Raw genomic sequence first — 10,216 nt, forward strand, 5'->3', positions numbered from 1 at the left:
ACCTTGCAGAAGCATCAAATTTATGCTAACGAGCACCAAAGAACATCCTTGTCAAAAACAACAACCAGGAAGTGGATGGATTTTTTTTTTTACATGGATGGCTAGTCTCCTTAAACCATTATTTGAAGGAGTCACTACTCCACTGATGATGAACTTCATAGATGAAATTTCAAGACAACTAGCCCCCTATTTCCTCAACTGCCACCATTCCTAATCTTTAAATACAAAATTGGCCACATATACACCTTCATTCTGGGCAGCAATCGGAAAGCACTGCTGCCTAGTGGCTGTTACCATACAGCTTCTTACAATTAGCTAGGGAGAAAACTGGCGCTGGACGTTGTTTAATGCATGGCAATGCCGGGATATGGTGACATCGGATTGGCATCGTTTCCAAAAGCCAGAACACCCAAAGCAGCATTCCATCTGTCACAGTGGCTCATATTGCAATAAAGCTTGTATGTAAAGAGCAGTTCCTTTTGCTTTAGTATTACACAAGAACATGCTTCATTTAATTATAAAAACTTTTGCTAGGATGCACAGTTATATGAAGTGTAAAGGGTGTCGGTTCTACACTAATTGAAGGGCAGACAACAAGGTCTCTGCTCACTCTGTGACAGTTTGTTGTCTGTTTCTCTCTTTTCTTTTCACCACATTATTACGCATACCATGTTAGAAAACTGTTGACGAATGTAATATAAATGAATGAAAGCCTACTACAAAAGTTTTCTTTTGTATCCGTATCCATCTTATAAGTCAAGCCTCACTCAACGCCAGCCAACACGAGAGTCGCAGACACATTATGCTGTCATTCGCATGTCACCACAGCGCCCATAAGAAAACTCGCATAAATGGTAGCGCCAGACTTCTCCCTAAGGAGCATTGCAACAAACATCATGGCTACTACTATACAGGCTGCTTTCAAAGCATTTGAAAGAATGCATAAGTGTAGTACTTTGAGTTCAACTACTTGAAGCGACAGATAATACTTGCGTAAAAAATCTAAATACCTAGCTGGCTAATTACCATAAATTAACTAATTAGCTTTAATAATTATTACATGATGCCACATAGTGCTGTTTTAGAATTGTAGCCGGTGAGTTGGCAAGGCATATCTACGTGGAGCAAATGTTCAGCATTGTGTGGGTTTTAATATGCGCCATCAAGGGTGCAGTGCAAACTGAGTGTTCCACTTACTTTTTTGACAGAACAGTTTTGTGACACACTGTGGTAGCTTGGCGGCTAAAGTGTTTTACTGCTAAGCTGAATGAGGCGGATTCGTTGCCTGGCCACGGTGGCAGTGTTTCTATGAGAGTGAAGGGCTAAAAAACACCCGTCTATTTAGATTTAGGCACTTGTCAAACAACCCTGGCTGGTCAAAATTATTCCGGAGTCTCTTACACTGGGATGCCTCATTGTCATATCATGTTCTTGGCATCTAAAACCCCAGAATTTAATTTCAATATACTCTTTTATGCTTTGCAGTACAAATGTCTTTGGAATGACCATGCATTTCATCGCGCGCTATGGGAATGGGTATACTGAAAGTAGCATCGTCATAAAAATTTATTTATGGATAAATTTTGTTAACTCTTCAGCAGCAATTTGTAGCATGCTGGTTTAACTAGCGCACAGCTTTGGACAGGACAGTGAAGTTGATGCAGAGATATTGCAAGACTGTCCCACACAAAGTTGTGCACCTGTCAAACCAGCAAGCATGAGCATGCATAAACTAGCCCAGCAACATGTTTTATTAATTAGTAACTTGCAATATCTGCTGTAAACTAATTACTTTCAAAAGGTCATCATTAATTTTTGTAATTAGCCAATTATGCACTTCAGTTTCTCATGCAAGTAATGTTGGCCACTTCAAGTAAATAAACTTAAGGACTACAATTACTATCCTGTCTGTTACAGACAATGTATAAAAATTCTGTATGGTTAAAAAAAAAGAAACACCCCCTACCTGGTGGGCTGGCATTTTCATTCTAGATGTATTTTTTAAGTACAAGTCATCGTGACCTCTCTTATGACTCACTAGCAGCTGCTGATTGCACAACATAAGTGATATGACAAGTTTTTAAAGCACATGTGCAACTAAATTTACAGAAAAGATTCATACATGACCGTGAAACATTGCATTTACTTCTTGTGAGCCATTCGATGTAAGAGAATAATTGATAGAATGAAGTGCAAGAATGGAACCTTTGAAGTTACAGTGAACAACATCTCTTTGTTTGCCTGTACTTTGATATTTCCCAGCTCAGCATTTTACACTTTTCTTCACCAGCCTTTATAGTTGTTTTTGTACTTATTTTTGTGTGGTTTGTAAAAAGTCTGCAGCGAAACTGATGGCATTAGTGGGTTACTGCAGCACCTTTCAAAGGCAGTATGCTATGCAAGACACATCTCAATTCCAGAGTAAACTGAATCACTGCACCAGAAAGCAATGCAAGGAAAGTGTAGTAGGTGCTGGGAGAGCATCCCACTTTTTTAAAATCAAAGCTGTCATTACGGCATGTACACAAACATAATGCAAACACAGTTACGAGACTCAGCGATGTTTCATGGTGGAATGCTTTTCAATTATGGTTTTCAGCAATTCAGAAGCACACAATTTATAACCTTGAAGCATGCCATACTTATGTATATTTTGGTCCAATGGAACAAATTTTTATGAATGCTGTTGAAGTACTGAACTGGTTTTGGTACTCAATGTACTGATGCGCACAATGTTTGCAACAATTAACACAGAGCTAAAGATTTCAGTATCTTATAGTGTACCAACTTATCAGCACTACAAAAAAGGTATTCTACACAGTTTTACAGTGTACATGCAAATAATGTTTTCGCTGTTTTCAAGCACTACGGAAATACAGCAATGCCAACTGGATGATGCAATAACTACCTGTACGTAAAATTTTGAGGACCGTGTAACTAGTTCATTACTGAAAGTTATCTGTAGTCATGCTTGCAATGTCTTGGACATATACAAACAAACCAAGTATTAAGTACAATTACATTTTCTTTGAACATCAGGTTGTGGATTATTTAAAGAAAAAAAAATTAAAGAACGGCTAAGCCCTATTCCTAGTTGGTTTCTTTCGCTTGAGCAGGTAGTAGTTGACATATGAGCACTGCCGTTCTGTTAAAAATGGCACATAAAAGGTTCTTGCATAAACTGGAGATCTCTTACTATCTAAAAACTTGACGGAGGTGACAACTTCCCAGTCTGGACTGGACGAGTAGTCAGGTTCACGATCAGTCACATCATGACCATCTGTGTCAACAAGGTAGTCACACAGGCTTGGACTTAGGTAGCGAGACCGTTCTTCCTTATTGGCATCATTCATATCCGTCGGTATGATGCGTGTTGCATTAGCACTGGATGCATAGGGCTTAGGAAGCTGCCCTCGAAATTCTGACTCAATGAAGGAGAGTTCCCAGTTTTGAGGTAGAAAGAAAGATGAGGGAAATCGGTACCACTCTTTCCCCACACAAAGTGTTGATGGTGGAATGTCAACCTGGCCGCTATGGCTGTCAGCACCGATGCTTGCAAGTGGCCCAAGCTCCATATATATCTCCATGGGTGCTCTGCAATGAGCATAAAACAACACAAAATTAGGAATCAGCTTTAAAACATTGCTGGAAAATAGTTCCAAAGCTGCATTCCATAGCCACGAGAAAAACTTATGGTGGCTGCGCATCACTTTTTGACAAACTTACACAATGGCTCACACACTAAGAAGCAATGCCTCAGGAATCTCCTACCATATGAGTAAGCAAAGTAAATGCAAAAAAAAAGGGGGGGGGGGAGCTTTCCTTCCTTTTATTTTATCCGAGATAATAGAGTGCTGCATTTTTTATTTCTAATGAAGGCACCCAGATTAGTAAGGGCATCTGTGTAGTACATAGTAGATGGTTGCTAGCATGCGCACTACAGTACTTGCTTTCTGTTTTTGCTACTCTGCAGATTGAGTGCGACTAAAGCTGTTAACTGGCCCTTACTGGTTACAAACATTTAAACAACTGTTGATACGGACCTGATCACAAGATGGCAGAGGCTCAATGAAGCCGAAAGAAAGTGTAAGCTAGCTTCAGAGCACTACAGTCTACATACTGATGTGTACTATTTTGTCCAAGTAGAGTTAACAAGGCCAAAACTTTTTGTCCCACTATATTCTACATATCTCCATGTACCAATCCTTTCTGGACAGTCTACATATAAAGTTCAATAACAGCTGTAGGGCCCCTTTGAGGTATTAAAAATTGTTCAGCACTTAGCTGCGACATTGATACACACCCTAGAATGTGCACTTGCTCTTGAAAACTGTTTTTAAATGCAACAAACGAGGCTAACCTTTTATTATTTGAAATAAGTTTTCTAAATTAAAAAAAATGGAGAGGTTCATGGGTTGTATGACATGTTAACAAATCTTGTGGCCCATATAAATGGCTGCTTTGCACCTATTGCCAAGTGTATATCTTCTTATCTATAAATACATATATGGCAGTTGCAAGAAAAGTGAATCTCCTGGCATTGTTCCTGGCATGCATCATGAAACTAGAAGGCGCAAATTATGTCTCTATCCATAACCACCAGTCTATGCCTCTTAATTCTTGGCAGTGCTATGATGGCACAGGACAATCACTTGTTTAAAGGTTTTTAGATCCTGATCTTTCATGTAGGTACGCATGAACTATTCATGCTTAAGTATTAGTTTTTGCCCAATACAATGCTGTTTATTGTTTCATGATCAAAGGCCCCACATAAAAGTTAAGAATCAGATTGGTTTAGTCTGTGCTAGCCTGTCACCTCTATGAGAAACTCAGAGAGAATTACTTTCTTTCAAATAAAGTGTTCTTAACTACTCTGGTTTTCAGACTGTGCATGTATTATTCTCGCGTGGTTTTGGGACGTTAAACCCCAGATATTATTATTATTGTATTATTCTCGATTTCCTTGCTAAACATAAGAACACTAAGGTCACTATGCCCATGTTGTGGAGCAAAATACACATGGAGTCATGCGACATAAGTTTCATAGTGAAGAAAACTGACCTTCAAGTTATCAGCATGCCACAGGCATAAAATATAGCCTTATAACAGTAAGCACAATGTTTGTAAGTTCATATATGCACGAAAGAATGACATGACGCATAATTAAAAGATTGTGGGCTCAGATCCCACAGATGGAAAAAGCGATTTTTCGTGCACGTCAATTCATTTCAATATAAATCACAATTAGTACACTACTGTCAGAGACAACAATTAATGTCATATATGTTTTCCCTGGCCTAACTGTCTGTTCAATTCATTTGGTTTGGTCTAACACAATGCAATCTGTCACTTGAGTGTTCGTTCCTTTAATCTTTCCAAACAATTGCATAATTGTAGCCAGGACAACATATATATTTGATTACATTGTTAATTAAATGTTTTGCATTTACGATATCTTGCACCAAACATGAAAACAAGGGTCAAATGTATGGTTGTCAAGAACAAAAAAGTCAGTTTTGCCACAAGGGCGAAGCAATGAATGCGATAGCAAGAAAAGCGGCGCGTGATGGACGCGCTGCTACACTGCAGAAAGATCTCCCCGTCGGCAGCAACTACCGCGCGAGCAGACAGAGGAAGGGCAAGGTTCTCCCTGTGCAAATATTAGAAGAAGCGAGCGAGCTGGCCGATGTTAAATACACCCGTTGCGCTCCTCACGTCATCTCGCTGGTAATGAAGAAACGCTTATAAGCGCCTGCCGTCTCTGAGTACTGCGGTAAAGGGTGTGTATATAATGCTCGCCATTAGCTACCTGAAGGATCTGCGTTTTGTGGCGTAGTGGTTAGCACCACGCGCTTCGGAGTGAGAGGTCACTGGTTCGATTCCGCGCTTCGGGAGCATTTTTCTGAATTATTTTTCTTTGGGACTTTTATACATATATACATACTTATACATATACGGTGTATGACGGCGGCGGCAAAAACCAGCCGAGACTGTCCATATAATTGCTATCGCAATAATAAGTGGATGTGCCGGCAAGAAATACATTCTCCTTATGCAGTTGTTCCTTTCAGCAACACAAGAAAGCAAGGCGGTGCAAAACAAAGATGCATACACATAATTTTATCTTATAAGGTCTACCATTAGATGACATCAGAAATCTTGGGTTTACTGCTAGAATTTTAAAATTAGTTTATTATTAGAGTAAACAGGGGAAACTGAGTATTGCAATGCCATGCTACCAGGAAATTAGCTTTGTTGATGACTTGAAATTCTTGGTTGCAAATGGTTTCTGTGCATGATCTCTGGAAGGGGCTTCACCGCAAACAGAGGGGCTTCACCCACAATCTCTGGAAGGGGCTTCACTGCAATCACTACTGCCTACAAGTGGCATTCCTTCAATTCTTTCTACATGCCACAAGTGCAGCTGTAGTCTAGAATTTATGGCACCTACATTTTCTTTGTGTTCTGTTTACATAAGGCAAGGGAAGAATTGTGACATCGCTGGTGCATCATTCCACAGCTTGCATTGATGCCTGAACACAAAAAGCCCTGGCCATGTTTGTATTTATTTTTTAAAAGGCTCACTAGAACTTATCTGCATCTACCCAAATGAAACATGTATTGCTGCACAATATATATATATATATATATATATATATCATTTGTGTTCTTCTTAAGTGCTTAATTAGGCATGTTTAATTAAATAACTTTTGAAGCAACGAAGCTGGGCAAAAAATTCTTATGAGAGAGTTGTAGATCAGTTTGCAAAACGTCCGATCAGACAGTTCCTAACTTTCTATGTATTAAGTATCAATGTTTTTCTGGTTACTGCAGATGCCTGCAAAATACAAAAAAAATATGTGACATGCACACTTGCATGCCGAGATTGCAGTACTCCCTAACGTTCAGTGTACAAATGATACGCTTCCCTTGCGGTGGTTCATAACAGCATAGGTCGGCAAAAAAAGTGGAGCTCACTCAGGCTCACTAAACTTTTTCGCAATCGGACTTGCTCAGACTCAAACTCACCAACATATTACTCAGCCGGACTCACTCAGACTCATGGCTTGACTTGAGTCTGAGTGAGTCGACTCATGAGTCCGTTAGCGTAAAATGAGCTGTTTCGATCATGGTGTCAATCTTTTTTAACAGCAATATTTCACATAATCGGTGCTCTACGATATGCCTTTTGATCTTGTACCTTCAAATACGAGTTACCATCACAAATCATATATAATTCCAGTAAGGACATTTTTATGAAATACGCGACTCACACGAGATATTTTTTATCAAGAACTTGCCATGAAAGAGTTTGTGGGGGGAGGTAATGGCAGCCATTCCCTTAACTCACGCCTCTGATCAATAGATATTGAGGTGGCACATGAATGCTAGTGTGCCGAGATATATGTGAATAGACTTGAGTATAAACGTAATCCGATATAAGGCTCATAGTAATGCTGAAGACGAGTAGATAGGACCATAAGTCGGCAACAAAAGATGGAGCTCACTCGGACTCAAATATATTTTGCGCTTAGGGCTCACTCGGACTCAGACTCATCAATATTTTCCTCAACGGACTCACTCGGGCCAAGACTCACTAAAATTTTTCCTAACTGGACCCACTCAGACTCACACTCACCAAAATGTTACTCAACCGGACTCACGGCCCGATCTGAGTGAGTCGACTCATGAGTGAGTTTGCCGACCAATGCATAACAGCAATAAGCATGCACAGTGGTTATCGCTTGTGTTGCCGCTAGCAAAATGTGCGTCATCGCACAGCCACCACCATCTTCGCTGAATTGTCGAGAAAGCACACCCGACCAAATAATATGGTCATTTTCGCATGGCACGTGGCATTCTTTTGTATTTCGTGGGCATCTGTAGTAAGCTACAGATGCCCACCTGTAGTAAGCTACAGATGCCCGCTAATTCTAATGTGTGACAGCGAAACATTGACAGTGAAATTTAACAGTGGTAAACATTGCTAAGAAAAATGCAGACATAAGAGCATATTGCACAATGCAGAATTTGTTACTATTCAAGTTGTAAATCTTCTACTGCTATTAGAAAGGGCCCCTAAACCACCACCGATAATTTTTTTAAATTTTAAGTAAATGTGTTCATCGAGTTCAGAATGCCATCATGACGAACAATGCCAAACTTGGAAGCACTATGAGCTGCGGGTGAGCCACAAAATAAAAAAAGAACAATTCCTTGTCCCCTCCGGGCCTTTCAATATCCCCAGCATTATCCATGATGTGATCACTCACACCTGATCATGTCAGCAACAAAAAGAACCTGTTTGTCTGCTCACAGGTACGCGCGCTCACCCCTCTTCCTCGTTGCACAGTGAGGAGGAGCACTCGGCCAGGAGGAGAGAGGAGCCGATGAACGGAGCATAGCAAAGTTAGTGAGGGCCACTTTTGGACTATAAAACATGTGCTACTCCGCTATTAAAGCACCATTTCGAGAAATTCTCATGGCCACGTGTTTATTGAACACTTGTGCACAACCGCAACACCACAACTAAGTTTTGACCTCTGGGTGGTTTAGGGGCCCTTGAAAAAAAAAAAAACAATGTTGAAGCTTTCACAACCTTACTAAGTGCACTCATTGAGATAGGTGGTGCACACAGATCATCCAAAGGATAACTGCTTGGGCCGAGTCGAACCTGAAATTTCGGTAGAGGGCCACTGTCCTGGATACGGACAGCAGTGTGGAAGCAGTGAGAAATATGAGCCAGAGGTGCTGGGCCACAGCAGATGCAGCACGGCGTGCAATGCCTGTCAGTGCGCGCGAATAGTGGCTGGTGAGAGACTCGAGCACACTGACACAGATGGCGGCACACAGGCATATGAGCGGGTATACGGGAAACAGGAAGCGCTCCTCCTTGTGTGCTTGGCTGAAGAAAATCGCGCACCAAAGATACAGTGGCGCCAACTCGAGCAGGCAGTCCTGTGGCGACACATTTTGTCTTGCCGACTTGGGCCGCATCAACACTGCCGGAGCTGAGGCCAGAGCAGCAGCAAAGGCGATATTGAAGTTGAGCAGTCCGTTCTTGAAGTAGAAGGACCACGGCTCGACCCCGTACAAGTTGGCACCGTGCTTGCTGAACACGTTGTACATGACAATGTTGAGTGGCGCCAGCACGGTACGGCCGAAGTAGTGTGTGTCAATGGTCATCAGCATAGGCAGAATGAAGGCAAGCGAACTCACGCAGGAAACCAGAAAAGGGTGAAGCTTGCGCTTGACAAAAGCTATGTCGTAAGCAGCTGGCAAGCTAAGTGCCGCCGAAAACGGCCATCCCAATAGAGCACCTACGGCAGTGGCGAACACTGTCACACGATGGTCATCAAGGAACCAGCCTCCAAACGCAACCATCGTGCAATACATGGAAAATGAGCTTGGCAGGTACGCGGTACAGGAGACAAACATGCCGGTGCTAAATAGAAGCAGAACTAGTGTCGAGCGTGCAACTACCGGTCCGAAACGTTTGAGCACACCTTTATAGAAATAGACTTCGCAAAGCGCGCAGACAAAGCCCAAGATGCAGCGCATGAAGTAAAACACGAGAACTCTGTTTGACTGAAGCAGGTTGCTGTAGACAAGGCCCGGAAGCGCATGGATCCAAAGGTACGCATACGATCGGATAGCGTACTGAGGAGAGTATTCCCAGGTTTGAAGACCCTTGCCATACATCAGGTAGTGCGTAGGCTCCCAATAGTTGAAGGTCTCGTCACAATCAGCGATATTGTTCCACACTGCTGCACATAGTCGAGCGGACAAAATTGCTTTGAAAGCAGTGTAGGGGAGAGGCGCCCACGGGCCAAGTTCGTCATCATTTGCAGGTGGCGGCCTGGACTTGGCTGCCAGCTGAAGCTTTCTGGGGTGGTCTCTCGGTTCTTTGCGACGCTGCCGCACCATCGCGATAACCGATGGCTGTGAGCTTTGTACGCTTGCTTACACCACTTCACAACACGACATCGCGTTGGCACTCAACGAGCAGACGTCGAAGATGGCGATGTCGATACTGCACGCTCAAATAAAGCTACAAAAATAATTTTACGCCAATATATTGACAATCCTAAATTTATTTTGTAAAGCGTAAATAACGTATGTTCAAGTTCTGTAGATATGTTTATTGTTTTTGTTTCTCGAGGTCAAATTATATGTTTACATTCGCTGTTGCGATGCGGCTTGTGGTTGTTTACAA

General features: G+C 41.8%; 2 protein-coding genes across 2 annotated transcripts in view; both read right to left on the minus strand.

Moving 5' to 3' along the window:
• LOC119371725 (anamorsin homolog) overlaps nucleotides 1-10,216 on the minus strand; it is a 265,406-nt gene that overhangs the window by 167,765 nt on the left and 87,425 nt on the right. The gene's annotated exons all lie outside the window — the stretch shown is intronic.
• On the minus strand, nucleotides 98-10,035 carry LOC119371771 (alpha-1,2-mannosyltransferase ALG9). The gene is made up of 2 exons (XM_037642235.2): nucleotides 8,675-10,035; nucleotides 98-3,594 (listed from the first exon to the last, which is right to left on the minus strand). Exons 1-2 carry the CDS (start codon nucleotides 9,925-9,927, stop codon nucleotides 3,078-3,080), a joined length of 1,770 nt encoding a protein of 589 aa, XP_037498163.1. The 5' UTR covers nucleotides 9,928-10,035; the 3' UTR covers nucleotides 98-3,077.

The sequence above is a fragment of the Rhipicephalus sanguineus genome, chromosome 1, assembly GCF_013339695.2.
Source record: "Rhipicephalus sanguineus isolate Rsan-2018 chromosome 1, BIME_Rsan_1.4, whole genome shotgun sequence".
Lineage (NCBI taxonomy): Eukaryota > Metazoa > Arthropoda > Arachnida > Ixodida > Ixodidae > Rhipicephalus > Rhipicephalus sanguineus.

Excerpts from the sequence above, each read along its gene's own strand:
- LOC119371771 (XM_037642235.2), bottom strand. The coding sequence starts at position 9,927 with ATGGTGCGGCAGCGTCGCAAAGAACCGAGAGACCACCCCAGAAAGCTT. Across the intron at positions 3,595-8,674 it reads GCCCTCTACCGAAATTTCAG|AGCACCCATGGAGATATATA; the intron begins GTTCGACTCGGC and ends TGCTCATTGCAG.